This window comes from Haliaeetus albicilla, chromosome 21 (assembly GCF_947461875.1).
Source record: "Haliaeetus albicilla chromosome 21, bHalAlb1.1, whole genome shotgun sequence".
In the NCBI taxonomy this organism is placed as follows: domain Eukaryota; kingdom Metazoa; phylum Chordata; class Aves; order Accipitriformes; family Accipitridae; genus Haliaeetus; species Haliaeetus albicilla.
Genome location: NC_091503.1, coordinates 2,172,292 through 2,194,308, shown reverse-complemented (window position 1 = coordinate 2,194,308; position 22,017 = coordinate 2,172,292). Strand labels below are relative to the sequence as shown.

Below are 22,017 nucleotides of genomic sequence, written 5' to 3'. Positions count from 1 at the left end.
CCGGGAAGCAAAAATAATTATTTGTAATACAAATAATGCATTTGTTTTAATTTTTTTGCATGATATTAGAAACTTGTACTGGAGCTATCGAGTTCATGAATACTACTGGGTCTCAGTGTGCTAAACAAACTGAACAATAGCCGTACCGGGGTTAGATGTTTAAAAGAGAAGACCTTCAGATATGATCAATTTAAAAAAAAAAACGTAACTGAAAATGTGCACTAGCAACATAGATTGCCCAAAACTGAATCAGTGTAAGACTTAATTGATGAGATGGCATTATTTTTATTAATTTCCTGCAAACTCGATTATGAAACAACTTGAAATTATGAAAATGGCAATTCTTAGACTGCATCCTGAATTTAAAGTAAGACATGCAACAGCATGCAGTGACTCAGTTTTAACCGAGTAACCTTAGAAACGTCTTCAGAAATGGGTTTTAGTCTAGTTATACTTGAGCTGTTACCATTGCCAGGCGTGTGCGTCTAGGGGTATGTGTGTACATGTGTATATAGTGGTTCTTGTGAGTGTACACTTGCCGTGTTTATTCTTAGTCTAGCTGTTTCATTGCTGTGAGCTGCAGTTGCAGTTTTGGAAGTAGTTTTCCAATCCGCGGTGCTCCAAAGCGTACTCGATTGTCTGTTCAAGCAGGAATCTGAATCCAGAAAGCACAGTTTGTAAATGCCTACTTGCAGCTTCCAGACCTGGACCGAGCTGTGGAGCGCTGCTGGGAGCCAAACTCACCAAAGCAGCCCGTTTTGCCTGGAAGGAGGAGCGTGTAGGACAGCAAGCGGCAGAAACGTGGGAAAACCCTTTCAGGAGGCAGATCATCGCGCAGGTGCCCGCTCTTCACGGTCCTCCGAAGCGTCTCCTGCTGCCCAGAGTCAGACAGACCATACTAAAGGAGTAGAGGGTTTGCTTAGGAGCAAAGGCAGAGGAGGTGGTGGAAGGGTGTTGGTGAGGTAGTTTGTGCCGCAGGTTGTGCGACAGGGGAGCCGCCCTGGTGTTGCAGAGCCGCTCCTGCCTCTTCATCCAGGCTTAGGGAAGACTGGGGACAGCTAAGGCAATGGCAGGTAATTTTATACATCGCTTTATTACAGGAAGCTAGAAAGAAAATAAGTATGTTTGAAGAGTGCATCATGCTCCGTCAGCTGTACTAAAAGGTTAGGTTTAAGAAATGAGTGTTGGTGTGAGTCACTTTGTGTAATGTTAGGTGGAAAGAGTATCACACAGCTATTCTTCATGTAGCAGTGACATGTTCCACTGAAGTAAGAGCTGCAGCATCCCTCAGACAGCCCTGTGCCGCTGCTGAAAACTTCAGTGCTCAACCTTGTGTTTGCAAACAGAATCTTCTTTCAGGCCCCTGTGAAATCAAAAGGAGTTTGTCCTTTCTGAGGTAGACTGTTTGTATGCATGTGTAGTATTAATACTAAAATAGCACTGGTTTATAAAATTGTGGCATGGGTTAATATATAAAATATGCTTTCCGCTCTTTATTGAGGAAAGGGTTCTAAGTTTATCAGAGTCTTCACCGGTTCCTTCTGCTCCTTCGTCTGTCTTGTCTCACTCTTCTCCCTCTTTGCTGGGGACCTTCCTTTGCCCTTTCTCCTTCTGTACACTTTTGACTGCATATGACATGTTGAACCCTGGTTTCCTGTTGAGGTTTATGGCAGGACTGCTATTTGATGGTGAGTGTTGACATGTTTTAGCATTTCGGTGTGCAATCATACAGGCACAGAACAGATCAGCTTATGCGACTGTGTATGGGATAACTGATATACATTACTACTAGCATGGATTTAGATTTCCTTTAACTGCATGAAAATATTGGATCATCTATATATCACTGGTTCATTGATGTCTTCACAAAAAAAATTATCTGGTTGAGTGTCACAGTTCTCCCGTAAATCACGCTGTACTATGTATTTGTGCTAGAATGGCTGCATTACTGCTTATGAGCATTACATGCATCCACCCCCTTCTTTCATACCTCTACATGGGGGAGAAATAACTCTTAGCAGAGTTAGGTAGTATTAAAATCAATGTTAGTGCTAACTTCCATCAAAATTAGCCTCTTTGAGGGATTTAAACTGTATGAAAGTAAAATTTTCTTTTTAGGCTGCACCAAACCTGAATTCCCACCAACATTCACAAATGCAGACAAGACTTCACCACGTACATCATCATTCAGCTTTTGGGCAGGGCACTATAGGTAAGGAAGATACAAGCAAATTGTTAACCCACACCAAAGAGGATCTAAGTCACCCCAGAATTAAAAGTTCTCTATGCCTTAAAATCCCCACCTGACACACAGGGCTGAGCTAATAAAAAAGTCTAGGTGTGATGTGCAGTTGTACTTCTTTGGACAGGTAAGGGAGGAAAATCTTTGGATTTTTTGGCTTTAAGATAAGCTCTGGGACTTGGACTATCAGTGATTGATGATAACAAAAAGGACACTCAGTTGTTTCTCTTCATTATTTTTCTTGGTTTTTTTAACCAAAATAGTTTTCTATAGATTTTTTTCCAAGGTTTTTTTTTGTTGTTTTTATTAGCTAGAAAATTCCTTTATCTGCTGTCAGAACCTTTGCACATGAGAACATTGTAATGCCCTTTTGTTCTGGGACAGACAGTGCAGTCCTAGGATTTTTTTTCTCCTTCTACTCCTTGTTTGTTTTGAGACTCTTTCCTCCAGATGAGAAAACAAAACAGAAGATTTTGAGGCATCCAGTAATATTTCAGATATTAATCAGAGACTTATAACTTGGTATCTTTCTGATACTAAGTTATTTGTTTCCATGTTGTAACCTGGAGGTTAGAAGTGCTGATGTTGGTCTTGGAGCTGATACAAATACATAACTGGATGTTCACTTTGCTTTTCTTTGCCTCTAGTTCTATTTCTACCTATTCCTTCAGCGATAATTATGTCATTAATTGTTACAACTGAAACATTTACAATAGTGCTCAATTCCAACTTGGGCAAGATATCGAAAATGGACAGTCAAAAACTCCAAAGCAGAAGGAATAAGATGGATGTCTTTGAAATATCATAGTATTGCCATGATTTTTCCAAATACGGAGGCCCCATGTACATGGATATATTTTTGAGCTAATGAACTTGAGCTTTGGCTTCCCGTGTGAGCAAACGCTATGAACGGGTCCTGTTCTTGTACTGAGCATAACCTTTCCCTTTGCTTCTTGTTCTTGATAAGGGAAATCGTTTGACTGATCCTCCCAATGATCTTTCTGAGGGGTGTAAAATCAAATAACATTGCAAAATAACAAGCTTTTAGGCAAAGACGACCAGCCTGCAGCATTGCTGAAAATAAATTCAACTGGTATGAAGCTGCAAGTATTTTAACTGAATGACTGTGGGAAACTGAGCAGCAGTGGCTGTTTCTGGGCTTTTAGGTGAACGTAACATCCAATATGCTCCTGGTCACTACTGAAGCCTGTGCTGTTGCTTGTAATTGCACAACCCGGCATGCAGTTTCTGGCCTCTGGTCCTGAACTTTAGCAGTGTACCTAAGAAGGCCAGGATTCAAATGGAAGCCTGCAAGCCACCGGAAAGAATTTCTTAAGCATCAGAGCAGAGTTTAAGAAGTCTGTGCTTATATACCTGCTGAAAAGAAGCACAAGAAGGAGTTGAAGTTGGCAAAAAGCTAGCAGAGAAGAGTCAGTGTCTGTAGCAGAAAGATGGTTAATCCAAGGGGCTGGAATTCTTTGGTCAATTTTTCTTGGCTACTGAAATCCGATGAAATATATGAAGTCAGTGAAGTCAGTGTTTTGGGAACCTAACTTTTTGGAAATTTTGTCCAGAGCAATGGAAATACAACAGCCAGTGTTGGCACTCCCGATTCATATAGCCGTGTCTTTCTTATGTTGATTTGTATTATTTTTAGTATGTAAGATTACAGGAGGAGGCTGGGGCCTCATGAACTATGTATGATATGCCCAAACTTTTGGGTCTTGAGGGCATGCTAGTGAGGCCGAGTCTTGTCTGTGCCTGTTACCACCCCTTTTGCCCTCAGGTCTGAACAGTGTCCTCCCGTACCTGTTTTTCTCTTCAGTTGCCACGAGCGCGATTCTGGGTCCTCCTAAATGTCTTTGGCCTTGAACTCACTCATTCAGAGCAGAAGGGAATGCTGTTGTATGGGACAGGGAGCATTAGGCAAGGGGATGGTCCCCTTCAACTCAAATTTCTGATGCTCAGGCCTTTCTGGTGAAAATACCTGCTTGTTCTGTATGATCTAATTTGGGATGTTTATGTTTGTCTGGCTTGTGCACTGGGCAGAGAAGGCACATGTGGAAGTTGTAGCTCCCTCGGGATCTGAAACCCCGTTGCAAGGCCTTATCCAATAGCCTGGAAACATTTGTCACTAAAGTCTCAATAAATAGCGATGGAAATTTTTAGTGCCTCATGGCCTTCAGGTGTTTAATAGAAGCGGGAACCTGCCCTTCATTTTTACTGTGGTGGAAAACATCCTTTCCACTCGCTGTGGCACACGAACTGTTGGCAGTAGATGGAGTGGCTGAGATCTAGAAAGTCAGTACACAGCCCATCAGTAAGGTAAGCCTTCATTTCTTGGGATATCTAATAGGCTTTTGGTGGTTGTGTGCTCACACCAGCTTTAAAGCAGTGCAGGTGCCTCTGATGAAAAGTGATTAACTATGGCAGAAAGAAGATTGGAAAGGGGGGAGTTGAGGAAGGCTCCCTTTATTTAAGGCGAAAAACTGGGTGGGGAGGTGCCTGTAGCTGCCCATGCTGAGATGCAGAGTGCTCACAGGTGAAATACATTAACCATCAGTGGTGGCTGCCAGAAACGACACTGGTCCAAATTCACTCCATGAGCAATCATGGGAGATAAATGAGGCAATTTTTCTGTAATCGTAGGGTCAAACTTGAAGATCGTCTAGGTATGGACCCAGAACAGACAGGTTACTTTCTGTTTTTATAAAAAATGGTATTACAGAGGGCAGAGAGAAATTGTCTAATGATAATGAATTCATGGAACTGTGTATTATCATAAGTGGGTAGAAGCAAAAGTCAGAATTTAATATGCTGAAATGAGAAGGACCAAGTGATGACTAATCTTACAATTACAAGGCATGGCATATGAAGCGCCAGTTGGATGACATAGGTTTTTAATAAGTACATCAAGTTGCAACTTGTAGCGTGTGAGTGAAGAATAGAAAAAAAGTGCCATATTAGTTTGAATGTAAGTGGTCTTAAATCTCAGGCAACCCTCACTTTTCTGAGGAAATTTTTGCATACGCTTCTCTGTATTTATCCCTTCCGTAGTGTGTGTCTGCATCTTGCCTTACGGCCTCTTCCCCTCCCCCTCCAACCCAGGTGCAAACCATCCCTTTTTATCAGACAGCCAGCTGTGCTGCTCTCGGGCAGTAAAACCTTTTGATCGTAGGACTAAAGCTCTCTCTGGGTTTAAAGAGTGTTGCCTGGGAGGAAAGCAAGGGTGGAGAAGGATACTGGGACAGATTTCCTGCGACTGGAGAGCAAAAGGACTCCTCTCCATGGGGTCCTTCCCCCACCCGTACCTTCCCTAAGCATCCCGGTTCAGCAGGGATGCAGTTGTGTTTATATTTGCTCACCAAAAGGTGCCATAAGCTCTTCAAAGGCTTTGTATGAAAGTGCTAGGAGCGTGATCTGCCACAGCGGGTGAGTTGGACTCTTTCAGGTCTTTTGTTGGGGGAAGGTGGTGGGAGATGAGACGACAGCCCTTCCTTTGCATGTTTGGGCTTAATACCCCCTGAAGAAAGGGAGGACTGAGTAAAAGAACAATTGCAGAGGAGCTAATCACAGTGCTTTGTTGGACATTACAACAAAAACTGATAGAAAGGACAATACAAGACATGAAGGTGGTAAACGGTTAATGGGATAATTTGCAACATGAGTTCACCAAAACCAGATTGTACTGGAATAACCTCCTTACTGACCTTTTCTTAGACTGTATCTGATGTCTTTCTATTTCCTTTCAGGGCTCTGAGCACACATTCTCTGTAGTGCCACTTGGGAAATGTTTAGTTAAGCTGGAGAAGATGGATTTTCTTGCAAGAGTGTAGGTGGGCAAGGTCCTGGGCAAAGGACCATTGTCACTTTGTCATTTTGAAAATCGAATTAATGAAAAGGAAGGATGCTACTAATAAAGTCCCCCAAGGAGAACTCTTTTGGCCACTTGAAAAATACTTTTTTATTTTATTATCTCAGCACAAAACCCTGAAATATGCCAAGAAAACTTTTTGATAATGGAATATTAGGAGGCATTTTCTGAAGAAAGGAAGATAAATCCTGTGTAGACAGAGTTTTGCAGATCAGAGGGAAAGAACAGAATTGGAGCCGAGCTAATAATGCACCTAATAGCTAGTTACAAATTAGGGGTCTTTGGCTGAAAACAAGAGTAGGAAAAGACCTGGGTGAACTTGACTACAGTACGTCTCAGCCACCTATATTAGGAACTTAATAGAATATTTCATGGCCTAATCACACAACAAGCAAAATTGGGAGTGTTATATACACTTAGGAGTTCATCTGGGGAACTGCATATGATAACTGTGACCCTCTGTGGGCAAGAGGAACTCTTTCCAGCCCTCTTCTCTTCTGAACTGATCTGCCTGGACAATCAAGAAATTAAGAAGCCTGTTGTACACAGACCTGACTTGGTGTGTTTCCCTCTTTTCTTAACATAGCAAAGGCTGCTAGCTTACGTAGTTGCCATTAGTAAATGGAGATTATACATCAAGACTCTGAATCCTAATAAGAATAAGTAATTTGTTGAAGGATTTGCTAGCCTTTTTTCCAAAGACAAGATCAGCCAAGTCCCTGGCAGCTTTTAGGATAGTAGCACCAGACTAAAGAGGGACTGAGGACAAAAGGTATCATGTATGTGGCTTGTTCTCACCAGCAGGCTTTGCTTTTAGGGTTTTGACTAACCAGCTGTGATGTGTTTGGCTGGAGGATCTTTGTGAACGAATGGTCTTCAGTTTTCCCTCAAAGAATTAAAACTGGTAGCCATCCTGAAGATAGAGTGACCCCTGAGCCATGATTGCACTTTGTCTGGTCTCTGACCAAGCTTCAAAGTTTTCAAGGCTTATTCATCAAAATTTTGCATTTCTTTCAGTCTGAAGTTGGAGTTCCTGTCTAGCTCATGTCATCCTTGTCTGTGTTGCACCTTGAGCTGCTTTTGGCAAGCTCTGAAGTTACTGCTGACCATAACTGAGCAGTCTTCTCAAAGTGATCTAATTTGTGCCCTGCCCTGCTTAAGATCCTATCTTGTGAATCTGGGAATTCAAGAATTAACTGTCTTAACTGAGAATCTCTTCTTCTCTGAAGTTTATCGAGATTGTGGTGGATTGCACGTCACTGCTCTTAGTCTGCAGTAGATTTCAGACTGCTTTTGTAAAATCAGGCAAAGCTTGGTGCAAATGTCTTCAGCCAGCCATATGATCCTGGAAGTGTTGGCTTCACAGGTGAGACATCCGTTTGACATGCAAATGATGTCAGTTTGCATTTATGAATAACCAGGAACTAATTGTGGGACGGTTCAGAAGCCCTCAAGTGTTTGTCGCCTTTGCAGTAATGTGTATCTCATCCTTCTAATTGAAGGTACTGGTAAAGCCCTTCTTGAAGCTGAACCTTCCCAGTAGTTTATTGCAAACTGCTGTGAACACATTTCTTATGTTTCTTATCTTAGGTCTGCTTTCCTTTTGCTGGTGACTTTCTGTCACCATTTGTCTCGTGCAGCATTTGTCATGGCCGTTTCTTTTTAGCATGGACTCTCTGCTTGAGTGACAGGACTCTTTCAGCTTATGGTCCTTTCCTTGCCATGCTTTTCAGGGACAATCTGAATTTGTGAGATTAATGGCACATTACGAAGTCTGTTGTGCTGGTTTTGTTTCTTTTCTTTTCTTGTCTCTTTTTTTTTTTTTTTTTTTTTTCCCCCTTTAAATAAGTTCCTGGAAAAAAATCCATAGCCATCCATTTTCCTTTTGGCTTGCTGCTTATTGTGGAAGGGTTTACGTAAGATATTTTTCTGCATTTTTGGAAGTTGGATGCTAAATGCTTACTGTTGTGTGATATTGAAAGAGAAAACTTTATTTTGTGGGATATGATGACTACTTCAGTATAAACTTTGCTTAAGTCCTTAAGCTCCTCATGATCATACTGTTAACAGTGTTCTTTTCTTTATCTCTACATTCAGCATTTCTTTTATTTAGAGCAAGCCTGTTAGAATTGCTTTCGGTTATAATGATTTTAATAATAGGAGATTATTTTAAGTGTTTTAGCAGAGGTCTCGATGTATACGTAAAGGGAACAACCTAAAACCAGCTTGAATAGTGCTATGATAATCTATTGAACAGAATTGTAAAAGTGGATAATTGCCGGTCTAAACTTTTTTACAGGCATAACTGAATTCTTTAGTTAGATTGTATTCAGATTGATAATGTATACATTTAATAAAAGCTTGATGTTTTGTCTCTTGTATTTTAAATGCAATGAGTCTCAAATGGGTGATGAAAGCTTGATGAGTAATATAGTGTTACAGAATATCCAAAGAGATCTTCCCTTTCTTGAATGTGGCATTGAGAGAAAGACAACACTGGTTGGTTTTTTTTGTTTTTTTTTTTTCCCCTGGAACGTCACAGACTTATACCTCGGGTCTTGGTGAATTCTAGAAACTGGGGATTGCAAGCAAATGCTCACTGAGGAGGAGAAAGCCGCTGGGAGCAGAAAGTGTTTAATATTCTGTCAAAGATGACTTTACATAAAAGAACAAATGCTATCTGATGCTTTTCTCCATTCTCTCAGTGAAATGCAAGTTTGAGTACAAAGTGTTACAGATAAAAATCTCCAGAAGTTAATATTGTTCACACGTCTAATAATATGCAATCTCATTGTAAAAGGAATTACAAAAGCTAAGTTGCAAACACTCTTCTGTGAGCAAACCCCAGATGTGGTGCCTTGGATTTCCACTGCATGTATCAGAGACTGGAACATAGGTTTGCAAAAGAAGTATGCACAATTTTCATCATAAATTAATACTTTCAAAAAGATAGATGCATGCATGGTCAGAATTCATTGGAGCTATCTATTTGCATTTTCCCTGTTAGCAGGAATACCACCTGTTGGAACTATGAACTCCCAGGAGCGACAGTACAATTAGATCAAAAATTCAGGTTGCCCAGCAAAAGCCAGTTGAGGAATACTGTAGTTAGACGGACTTGACGCTTCATTACCCAAGTGATTTTTGTTTTCTAGTGTTACCCCTGCCACGGTGTTACACAGCGACCGTTTGCCTTTGGGAACCACTGTCCCACAAAGCACGCTCCTTAACGAATTTTCTGTGCCGATCTTAAGACTTTCACTTCTAGCTGGATTTAAGCTCTAGATATTCTTTCTGTTCCGCGTGCAGGGAGGAGTCGGTGCAGAAAGTCTTTCCCCTTCCCCCTGCACCAGAGCTGCTGTGAGAACTTGCTCTGTTTAAGGTTGACTGAGCTGATGCTCGGTGTGGGGGAAGGGTTGCGAGTTGCCGGGTTTTTTAGATGCTGTGCTCTTCCACGATGTTAAACACGATCAGAAAGTGTAAGTTTTCACTGGCGGGCATCAGCGGAATGGTGCCTGATTCGTTTTGCTGGAGGCAGCAATGCTTTTTAGCAAATCACCAATGCCGCTGGAAGCGGTCTCTAGGCCTACAAAGACCTGTGGGGTTTGTTCAGTCTACGCTGCTGCTTAGCAGGCAGAAATTGGGCCCCCAAGTCTGCCCGGGTACAGCTTTGTGCCTCGGGGAGGAAGGAGGACCTAGCTTTGGGGAATTTCAGACGCACTGTTCTTCCTTTTGATTTGCAATCCTTGTCAGAGAGGTGTTAACTGTAGGGTTTCGCAAAATATCCTGTGGAAGTTGTTGGGGGTTTTTTTTCTGGATATTTACTGTTGGGGCATGTCTCACCAGATACACTAATATTTCTGTTCCTTTACTTGCTGAGCTGAAAGTTTTGCCGCAACACCTGCTTCAGCATAGAGCCCATGGTGCAACACAAGCTTTTACAGTTCAAAATTTGAAACAATAAACTTTTATCTTTTCTAAGGTGAAGATGTTTAGCAAAACTTCAAAGATCTCTTCTGCTGCAAAGGCTTGATATTATATCCAGTTGTCGTGAAGCTGTGTTGAGCTATCCAAACAGCCTATGCGCGGCTGCCTGGCATTGTCGCTTGATAACATCATCCTACTGCTGAGGCACGCAGCCCACAGTCCTTGAAGTGGTTAGTGAGCAGGAAAGTTAGGAACAGTGATTTGTAGCGCTGGATAGCGGTATCTGTTCCCATTCGTGCATAGGACTTCTTTCCCCTTTTCTCTAAAATTTGCAGGGTTGAGGGGAAGGGAAGAGGCAGAGCTTAAGAGAAGAGGGGGGGCAGGGGAAAGCACCAAATGTGACCATTCAGTTAAGAATTTAAAAAAAAAATTATCTATCATTTTTCTGCCTTGCTGAAGGCAAGTTGTTGTTGTGTGGTAGTGATTGGTTTGGGGGAGTTCTTGGTTTTTGTTCTTTCTTCAGTGACAGTTCCCTAGATCAGAAATGGAATGGGAATTATCTCCCTGAACCTGTCTGTCACATTTAATCTGCTGTTTCTTCCTGGCTATCTTTGCCTCTTATCTCTTTGCTCCCAGTCACACTTCTCTTCTTCCACTAACAATTTATTTTTTGATAAAATGTTTTAAGCAGGTGCATGCTTTTCAACAGAATAAGGACAGGAGCAGGAAAAAGACAATGCTTGTGAGGAAACATAAATTTATGATGTGGTGGTTTGGGTTTTTTTCTTTTTTTCCTAGACTTGTAGAATTAAAATAAATGATACAGTACTTTGCAGTCACATTGCATGTCTAAAAAGTAAACACGGACAGCTTAAGAAAATATTTTCAGCTTTATTTCTCTTTTAAATATACTTAAGAGTATAAATAATTTCAATAGTTGGTTAAAAACTAGTTTAAATGGAATAAAAATTATCCAGATAGTTCTTAGAAGCCATAGTAAGCTTTATCAAATGATTTTTAAAGTTTATTTTGGGCCTGTTTATTACACTTTAAGTGTAATCCTTCCCACCTGCACCCCACCTCCTCCCCCCTTCTTTATTTTTAGCACGGATGTGAGAAGTGCTAACCCTAGGTCAGAGGCTGGTTTTGCACTGTCCCTTAAGCAGCCAAAGCCAATCTGTTTTGAGGAGAGTTTCCTAAGATACTTAATCTGGTTAATGGACAAATTATGTCTGGGAAACGGCACAGTGTGAGCCGTACTGCTGAACGTGACAGTATCCTGACAGTGAAACTGCTAATACGTTTGCCAGTGCAATGATAGTTTACAAGAAACACTCCAGGCCACGCGTCATATTACACTTCAATATTTTAAGTAGAAAAACTGAAGAAAAACAGTCTAAGATACTGACAGGTGAGGCAAGTGTGTTCTTTCAGTTTTGGGGGCTTGTATGTTGTAGCATATACTTGGTTTGTGGTGATGTCCTGTAGTGTGGACCGGGGACGCCGAAGTAGCACATCCATGTTTTTTCTGGGTGTCCAGAGTTTGATGTAAGTTGAAAGTCACCATGTGTAATCAGTCGATTCAGTGATGGTTTTGTTTCCTTCCTTATTTCTACAAATAGTCCTGAGTCACAGACAGAATAGTGTAGTGAGAATAGAAAAAGAGTATAAAGACAAAAATTTAATTCTGATCTTTTAATTAGTTAATCTTTAATTTCAATATTTGGGGAAAGAAAAACTTCATACCCAAATTGATACTTTTTGTGTGTGTGTGTGTGTAGAATCCAAACAGGTGAGAAACCTGTGTTTAAGACCAATCTAAACCCAATTAAAAGGAATTCACTCCAGATTGTGTTTTGGTTCTGGTGAATGCAGATCGTTGGTATGCTAGGGGCACAAGCTGACTTACCCAAGGTGTGCATTAGCTGGTACTGCCATATGGCCCGTCATGTCTTACTGGTTAATTTAACCATCTGTCATGTCTTGACAATTTGTATTTGCTTTCAGTACTTGGGTTAGATATGTTTTCTTCTTTTCGGTACTGAACTTTTCATCACACAGTGCTGGTGTATTCCCATTACCTGAGTTTTATTACTTTTATTTATAGTAACATTTGTTGCAGATCATACTGTCCTTTTCCAACATTGTGAGTAGAAGATGCATGTATTCAGACGAGCATTTCGGAGATGTTTTTGCATAAATTACTGGCAAAAAAAGGTCAATATCAAAACTCTAGCTATCAATGTTTGAATTCTTTCTCCTTCTCCGCCATGTTCACTTCTAATTCTGCACTTGGGTTCACATCAACTTCTTTACTACGTGAAGTAAACCAGGTTAGTGTCTGTAAAATAGGTTTTGTTACATACGAGTTCATAGTAAAAATCCTACTGTTCATATCCTCTTTCTCACGTGCTGGTTTTTCAGAATTGCAGTGAAGTTATGACCTGATGTACTGTATAATTTATACTTTTTTTATAAGGACAGTAGCATTTCAGGGCAAGCATCTCAGAAATTAATGTCAAAATGGGTTTTCAGCCCTGATGTGCCTTTTAAATCAAAAAGTTCTTTCAGTCCTCTGAAAAGCGTGCAACATAACAAAGCTACAAAATTGCTGTGATTCTCTTTTAGTTTCTGTGCCTGCAGTCTCTTATCTCACTGATGGGCTGATTACAATTTTACTGTCATGTGGGGTTGGTTTTTGTTGTTGTTTGTTTTGTTTTGTTTTTTTTTCAAAAACTTGTACTTTGTACTGAGTTTTCCTTAGATTACATGAGCAATGTTGTCATTATATTTGAAATTAAAGATCTATACAGCCAGTTGTGGATGGTCAATCCTCTTTGTTAGAAAATCAAATCTCCCGAGTGCAATGTGTTGTAGTGTGTTCAGAATCAGAGCTTGATACTTAGAGCCTCGAGTAGCCAGAGATCTACTGTGTGTTGAAATGCATGGGGTTTTAACCAAGTTAAGTGGTGTAAACATGTTACTGGTAAATGGTAATAGAATGGTCATTGAGCTTCATTCTCAGCTCATACCTCATTAATGATGTTTGTGCGTCATAGACGTAAGGGGACTGCTTAACAGGACTCTTCATGGATAAATTTTGTGATGGAGGATTGCTAAATGAGGGCTGAATGGTTTGTGTGGTCAAATCTGGATGTTTTTCCTCATGTTGAGATGATCACTTCCATGTTTCGTGTTTCCATTGAGGGCACTACTGTATGCTTTTGCTGTTAGAGATGCTTCGAGAGTATCTTGAGTTTGTGGGGCTCCTTCTTAGGGCTGCAGCAAGATAGGATGACTGGTTGGAAAGGTTTTCACAGGGGGCACAAATAAAAACTGTTCAGGCTTTACTAGAGCATATGCAAATGCCTGTGTATCCATTCATTTGAATAGTTTTAATGTCTTTGGTTTCCTGAAATGACAAATGTTGTCAATACAGTGGTTTACTTTATTGACCTAAAGTGTCAGATTAGCAGCGTCTTTCAGATGTGTCTGTTGTATTTATTTCCATGACAGCCTGCACAAGGTCTGAAGAGCAATTAGGGATTATTTTTTGTATTTCTCTCACGTTACAGTTGTCTGATTACAGTATTTTTCTTCCTGTGGAAAGTGAGACTTTGTCAAAAAAGAACATTCTCCTAGGAAACAACCATTTCCCTATACTACCAAGGAACATATCTGAATAATTTGGAAACCTTAATGTAGTAGGGTGGGAGTTTTTTAAGTGTAAAAGGTGGAGATTGTCTTTTTGATCCAATTAGGTAGGACTGCAGTCTTCTGGGTTCTTTCTATTGCCCCTCAAGAATGTGGGAGGAGAGCAAAGGTTGTAGGAATGTGGTATCTTCATCTGGTAAAACTGGCCAGCTCTAGGTTATCATCATTGCCCTAATCTGGTTCACCTGGCTGGGGGCTCACAAGACACCCATGCTGGAGCCTGACCACAGTCTGCTTTTACAAGCTCAACAGAGATGCAGGAGAAGGGGCATTCCACTTTCTATCAGGTTGTAGTCTTGGAGACTTCAGAAGACAGAGAAGACTCTCTCTTCTGTATGCTTTATTCTTATAGTTAATCAGTTTCTGTTTAAAAAGTAAATGTACCCTATTTTGGTTTGGGGATATTTTTTTTTATTATTATTATTTGTCTGCTTCACTTTTGATGCCTCTCACAGCTATTTTAGAGCCTTTTAGTCTTCTCTATACTTTCTGCTGTGATGCATCTCTGGAATTGCAATCAAATAATTTCTTGGCCTTTTGTCAAACTACAGATTGGGCTATTTGAGGAATTAATTTTCAAGTGGTTTCTTCAAGTCCCTAAATGATGGTTTAACTCTTCTCAGTGTTTTGGGGTTTTGTTTTGGGGGGGGGGGGGGTTGATCTAGATGGGAGAAAAAAACCTACTCCTTCACAACCATTATCATAAGAGTTCTGTGTCTACTCTGATGCTAAATACATCATCTGTAACTAATGGCTTGCAGAACTGTAAATTTAATAATGAGTTGTCTTTGAACTTGTACGTAGGCTTGTCTTTGAAATGGGCTTGATGCCTTATGCTTCCCCAAGGGAAAAATAGCATTGCTGCTAGCGACAGGTTGGCCAGGGAGGGGAGACGAGTCCAATTCCCAAATACGTGGGAGTTGCGTGTGGCCCTGATGCACATCGCGGCTTCGGTTTCCAGCAGCCCAGAGCGGTGCGGCATGATTAGTGGGGTGGAGGGGGGACGGCTGGTTGAGAACAGGGTTTGGACACGTGCAGTTTGGGGCTAGCCATGTGTTCGTGGCATGTGTTCGTGCCTTCAAGAAACCACTTCTGAGGGCGATGAGCCTCCTTGAACGTGAGAACGCTAACGGGCCTTGGTAATCCGATGTTTTATTGCTTCCTGGTAGTATATTGATTGCTGCTTTTCCGTTCTGACCTTGTTGCTTTTCCGACCTCTGTGAGCTTTAGACTGCATTAATACAGGTTTTTTTGAAGCAGGTGATACAGATCAGCTTGCAGCTTCAGGTCGTAAAGGATGTAGCTGTTTGCTGCTAAGCCAAGATGCAGGCAGGAGGCATGTTATACCTCTCTCTTTCTCAGTGGCATCAATTCTTTGAGTTCACAGTCTTTGTTTCGATCGATTATCTTACTGGTCTTCCCAGTGTCTTCCAAAGTAGCAGCAGAATATGGTGGAGGAGCTGAGTGTGTACCTGAGGTAGGATGCGGTTGTCTGAAATCCATCATGCCCCCCCCCGCCCCTTTTTTTTTATTGATATAAAAATCTACAACGCTTTTCTTGACTTTAGTTTTTCTTAAAGTTATCTGTGTGAGCTTTACTGGGTATGATACTGTTGGTATAATAGCTATTGGTTAGTTGATTTTAATATTTAAATAAAACATGCAATAAAAACCTGTTGCTCCTAAGTTGAGACTTGAATAAATTAATACATGTAAAAATTTTAAGAGCAATGGAACAGAGATTTTAATTGAAAACAGAACATGCTATTCCAGTTTTTGAAATACCAACTTAATAGAATCATTAAAAATGATGGTAGTGTTCCATCTTTTTACAAATTTTCTGGGTTTTGTCTTTTTTTTTTAAACTAGATTTAAGACCTTTTAAAGGGTGCTAGTGTTTTGTGTTGATATCTGATAATTTGGAAGTAGTGTAAAATTGCATATTGTGGTCTGTAGAGAAGCATCACTTTTGCTTGAAACTAAAGGTGTTTGAGACATGATTTAACAAGTATATTCATGTTCTGATGGCCTTAATCTCTGAGATTTGAGACTGTCTATGTTTTTAACATGAAAATATTTTAGTTACCTGTTGAAATTTTTGTTTTCTTGAAATGTTAGAGGAATAGTGGCAGTTACTCACTGTTAAGAGTTTTAACTCCCAAACTTTTGGGGGGTGTTTACCCATAACCTTGTTGTTCAGGTGGCTTCAAGTTTATTTCTAAATTGCCATTTAGCTGTTCTCGGGCAAGTTATGCTGGTTTTCTTTTATTGTTTGTCACATCTTCCTTGCCTTGTTTGCTTGAACATTAATGTGTTTTCGTCAAGAAGTTTCTCTGGTTATACATATGTTTATTGTTTAGTACAGTAGTGTTACGGTTACATGTGCAGTATGCAAATAAACCTCTGTTAATATTAGCATAATAAGCTAATACTAAGCTTCCGTTTAGTATTAGACTGGTATTAGTACTTGCAGATTCAGAACTATTGGTAGAGTATGAAGGAGACTGAATTAATCCCACCTCACCAGAAGACTAGCATAACTGTTTGAGAACATTTTAATATTTGGGTTATACTGTCACTAAATTCGGTGGGAAAAATCTTTCAGTTCACTGGAAGCAGGATTAAGAAAATCTATTGTTCCAAAGAGCATTATTAATTTGTAAATGGACAAAGGAATTGTCGTACTTATAGAAGGGGGTATAATTCTTTATTCTGTAGCAAGTCTGGTTTGTTGATGTGCTGTCGAGCGTCTGAAATGTTGCCCTCGATTCTTCCATATTTTTTTCTCTGAATACAGATTGAACCAAGTGCACAGTGAAATTTGGACATAATCATAGTAGGCTGTATTTTAGGCCACTCTGAACGATACTAGATTTTGGTGGAGCTGTTCAGCTGTTCTGAGACTCACTCTCAGAGATGCAGGGTTAAAGAGCATTTTGAAAATGTGGACCATGAAGAATTTAATTCTGTAATAGTAATATCAACTTCCTGGGTAATTGCAGTAGTTATAGATAAAATATGTCTTTGGGATTCTTGGCAGACTTTCTAGTAAGGGGAGCAACAGAATTACTTTCAGTGGTGTGCTAATGGCAAGTCAATCTGAAAAATGTTTGAAGGGAAAAATATGCAAATAGGGTATTGCAGTGAAAACACACGTGCGTTGAAAAATTCAGAAGAAAACACGTATATGGCACAAGCTGATTAGGAAGAAAGAAATGGAATAAATTACTCTTTTCCTCCAGACAATTTGTATTAAAGTTTCAGTAACGTTATGTCTGTGTATCTTTCTCATTTCTATCCTGTGTTGCTGTCGCACATTACTTTATATCTGTGCTTTGCATTTTAAAAATATTTAGTGTTTGTTTATGCAACAAAACCACTGCTGACACGACGAATGAGGTAGGAATGGCTACACTGATGGTCTGAGCAGTACAAGCTAAGTTAGTAGAACATCACCTACATCCAGGATTTTAACCTCACGCAAATATCAGTAAGAGGTGTAGTAGTTTTATCTTTGATTATTTTTCTAAACATTTAAATAGCATGTTACCACTTTGTGGTATAGACCTAACCTTTGTCAGGTGTCGCTTGCGTACTTGCTTGATTCTTGCCTTCAAAATGTGTAATTATTTTATGGCTTCTCCGTGCCTCTCCTTGGGAACCTTGCTAATGGACCACAGAACTGAAGTACCTAAGTGACAGAGGGATTCAAGTGACAAAAGTAACCACAGCTGGAAATATACAAATCTCTTTTTTTAAAAAGATCATGATAGAAAAAAATATTTTTAATAGTAGAATAAGAAAATGTTTTAATACAATCCCAGTTAATCTTGTTATTTACCAAAAAAATAAAAAAAACCCAAACCTGTATCCTTAAAATACATTTTCCAGAAGGCACATTTAACTTATTCATCCTCAAGGATATTTAAGTTGTAGAAAGTCTTAATGATATAATTTTTTTTAAACTGTTGACAGCAAAATGTTGATAAGGCACGACCGTTCCATTGTACTATAGTGAAGCAGCAAAAAGATCAGCCTTCATGTAACAACCTCTATTCAAGAGCTTTAGCTTATTTCATTTGTAGGTCTTAAGATATGGGGATAACATGTGTAACTAGTTCTGACTGCTGCTCCTTTCTTCTCCCCCCTTCTTCTGTGGACCCTTTTGCTCTTGGGCATTCCTGGATTGTGCAGCGGGGTTTTGTGTTTGTTTGGGTGTTTTAAACTTTTTTTGCATTGGGTTTTTTTGGTCTCTGTTTAAGAAGAGATGATATCATGATATCTATCTCTTCAAAATATGTAGTTTCCTTGGAAGAAATGAGGTTTTGGAGTAGAGGCAGGCAGCTAGATGATGCAACTAAAGTGATTAACTGGAGCTGTTGCTGCCCTTGCATGCTGTTTCTATTTGTATGTTGAAAATATTTCTTTCTTTTGTTTGGGGTTTGTGTTTAAGTGCTACTTTCGAGTAACTTTTAATAAAGTCAGATCCTGTATTTGTCACTCTTTTTTTCTCTCTCTTAAATGTCTCTCATAAATCTGTTTGCAGCTGGGTCTCGGGCATCTTACAGCAGCCAGCACAGCCACCTTGGCTCCGAGTTAAGGGCACTGCAGTCTCCGGAACACCATATAGATCCTATTTACGAAGACAGAGTTTATCAGAAGCCCCCTATGAGGAGTCTCAGCCAGAGCCAGGGGGACCCTCTGCAACCAGCACACACAGGCACATATCGCACTAGTACAGGTAGGTGGATGTAACTTGCATGATTGTCTTTTTGTGAAATATACCTTAATCTTCAGTACTAATTCTTCTTCTCTTTCCGATGTGCTAAACGAAATGTATTATGTGCATGCCAGTCAAACAAAATACCTCCTGCAGGTAGCAGCTATCAATAGAACCCATGGCATGCACAAAATGGAGAACTACTTAATGTTGTGCTGCATGTACAGTAGGTGAAGCTAATTTGGGGAGGGGGCTTACTCATAAGGAGAGAGAGAATATTTTTATTAATCTTGTGTGTTGTCTTTGAGAAAAATCTGTTGCCTCTGAAGAAATTGCCAGGGTTTTTTTGCTTGCAAAGGTATTTTGTGTGTTGCAAAGGGACTGCCAAGTTCCTTCCGCATGAAGCTAAAGGATTGTTCACTTGCTTTCAAAGTGAATCATAAGTAAATGTTCTTCCCCTCTCCTACAGAGGAACACTTAGGTATAGGTACACAGACATAAAATTGAATGATGGTATAGAGAAAAGCTGTTAGCATCACTGGTTTATCCATAAATAATAATGATTGTCCATGAAATGCATTGGTGTACAAGTCCTACTTGCAGAATGTCCTCTCAACCAAATGAAATACAGCTGTATGTTGGAACCCACAAATAGATCACAAATCAACAAGGATATTTATGGTATTTAATGCACAAAATAATTAGAGTACATAAATGCTACAGCCAAAATAGCCTAAAGCAGATGTAGAAAGAACTTGCCTTAGGAATTGTAAGTATTTCTGGTGTTTTATCTTTGCTGTGTTGATCAAAGAGGGAAGATTATGTCCATCCTCAGGTCACTCCCTTTTTTCATCAAGAAAAAGTTAAGTGTACTTTTTGGAGCAAGATAGTTTGCTTTCTTTTAAAACTTTAATTTTTCCAAGGGCAAAGCTGGCAGTTTTTGCATGTCCAAAAATTTCTGTTGCTTTATACAAGTTCTGGGTGTTAAAGGTACAGGAGAAAATCCTTAAAAAGAAGTTTTTCCACAGAATTCTCTAGTTAAATACCTGTAACAGCTTTATACTTTTTGAAGAACACCATTACGCCATTTCCTTCCTGTTAAAGAAACTACCATAGTATATGTTTTGTGTAGAGTCATATGTGCCTATGAGAAAAGATTGCTATTCTTTGCATGAAGGGGACAAGACCTCTGCCTAAATCACTGAGCAGTGGAGGCAGTGATAGTGACTGAAGCAACTATTTATATTGAACTTTTAAGCCTTGTGTTTCACATGTGGCTGCCTTGTATTTGCTATATGGTGCTCTCTTTCCCAGTCATGCCCTGAAGAGGGTTTCTTGTTTTGCTTGCAAAATGTCCCTTGGTTCTCTGTGCTGAGGTAGCAGGCGGTCTTGTGACTGTTATCTTCACAACACCTCCATAAGGAAGGAAAATCTGTCAGCGTAGATCACAATTAGAGTGAATGAAACTGGGATGCGGGATGTTAGCGGGTAATACCTGCAGATGGGTTTTCAGAAGGGAGGAGGAAAAGCTAAAAAAAAAATGCTGATTTGGGTAGCAGAAATGCTCCCTGTGAAGGTGAATTTTGTTTTGGCGTTTGGGATATGGGTTTGACCGTTGCTCCAGGCTCGTTCTGAAGAACGACCCCGTCAGTCCAGCTTTGTGTCGGGTTGATCCTCCCTCGCCTTCCCCCTCCACCCCTGTCATCAGGGTCAGGGGAAATAAAAGCAGGTGGATGCGTGCCAGGCCAATTATTCCGTTGCTCCGTCAATAGCTGTTAGCTGCAAACGCTGTCAGCCTTTCACACAGCCAGGCTGAAGAGCTGTCAGCGCTCGGGGAATTTTGGGCTGGATCGGAGCAGCTCTCGGTCTCCTCCTGCCTCTACCACAGAGGCCCGTAGGAACGTATCCCTTCTGGTGGAGACCATACAGTTTTTCTGGGATTAGCAGAAAGGAGGGGAAGGAGTTCAGCTGAAGTTTGGCACAGAGAACTTTTTATTTCTTCATTGGGTTAAGTGGTTTTTTTTATTGTAGGGCTGAATAGGTATTTGTCTTGACTATTTGATCTCAGCTATGAGGGATGAAGATTGCCCTGTACTCCTTGAAGGCGTGTGCCGAGGGTTCATAGCCTGTATGTTCTGCGTGTGTGAATTGCACCGGGGTGGGAGGGGGTCGTGGGGAGCTTTAAGACTTCAGCGTGCTCCTTTGTAGACAATAGTTCACATTCTTTTGTCTATTACCACAGTACCTTTAATCATGAAGATGGTGCATGGTTTTCCCCGTCTTATGGGGGGCAAAAAAAAGAGGAGGGCAAACTTAGTCTAAGGACTTTGTCCAAAACCTGCAATTTTTTTTCTCTGCAGCTAACATTGCCCATTAGAAAAAAAAATAAATTATGGTAGTTATACTTGCAAACCATTTATTTTTGTGTTTCTTTTTTTTTTAAAAAGAGAACATTCTTCCTGAATTTGAAAATTTCACTTAATGTGGAAGATTAAGTGACTCACAGAATGGAAACTTTTTATTTTTTAATATAGACATCACATCTTTCTCTTTTGTGAGCTCTTAAATACTTATTACATTCAGGAATGTTTACACAACTAAGGATAAAGCCCACTCAGAGTTTTTCATCCTCTAGGTGAGCAGAATTCAATAAGCTAAAATTTCTCCACGGGGTAAACTAAATTAACTTTGTTCTATTTAGTCAGTGTTTTTTGGGTGGTGGTGGGGTTTGTTGTTGTTTTTTTAACTTTTGTATTTTCCTCTATTTCACTCGCGAATGAAGTGGATGATGCTAGTTCTGCAGTAAGGGATACATATTGCAGAATGTACAAAATAGTAGGAGCTTACTGAACATCTCCCTTACTAGCATAACTTTAGATAGGGGCAGGATGCATTCTTCATCACTTTGTGGTTTAAATTATGACGGGGTGTGTTGCTGTCATGCTGTCTAAGCTAAAAATAATCCTTCAAACTTGACAGCAGTAGCTGTATAGGCTTTTTTGGTCGGTAACCATTACTTAACAATCCCTTTTGGCCTTCAAAGGGTAATGCCTTCTCTCATATTGAAAAGTACCAGCCCAAACTTTTGTACTAAAAGTAGTAAGAAACATGAAATTCCCCTTTTGAAATGGGGATCCACAAAAGATGTGCTTGGAGGGAGTAATCTGACATAATATAAATAATGAATTAATTTACTTACTGAATAGCACCTTACAACCTGTATTTGTAACCCAACTAAATAACACTAATAATATTTGTCCAGGCAGGTGCATTATTTATTTTCCTTATAAACCTAAAGGCCTTGCATTATTAATTTGAATCCTAAGTTAATAAGAGTAGAGATAACCTTATTTGATGGGATGTTTACACGGACACCACTGGAATTTGAAGATGGGGGAAGGTTTGCCTTTCAGCCAGAGCGGGACACAGAATCGGCGATCGTTCGCTTGTTTGCAGAATTAGAAGTTTGGACTAGGGATTTAGTCCTCAGTTACTGGCTTTTAATGAAACAAGTCCAAGCAGGCAAAATGTCACTATTTT

At 40.0% G+C, this 22,017-nt stretch overlaps 1 protein-coding gene across 7 annotated transcripts in view; it reads left to right on the top strand.

The window, feature by feature from the left end:
• Nucleotides 1-22,017, top strand: part of CTNND2 (catenin delta 2) — a 658,470-nt gene that overhangs the window by 386,047 nt on the left and 250,406 nt on the right. For all 7 annotated transcript variants that reach the window (XM_069808867.1, XM_069808868.1, XM_069808866.1 and 4 more), the window contains one exon: nt 18,304-18,498. In XM_069808867.1, coding sequence (XP_069664968.1) covers nt 18,304-18,498 — 195 coding nt within the window. The remainder of the gene's footprint in view (nt 1-18,303; nt 18,499-22,017) is intronic.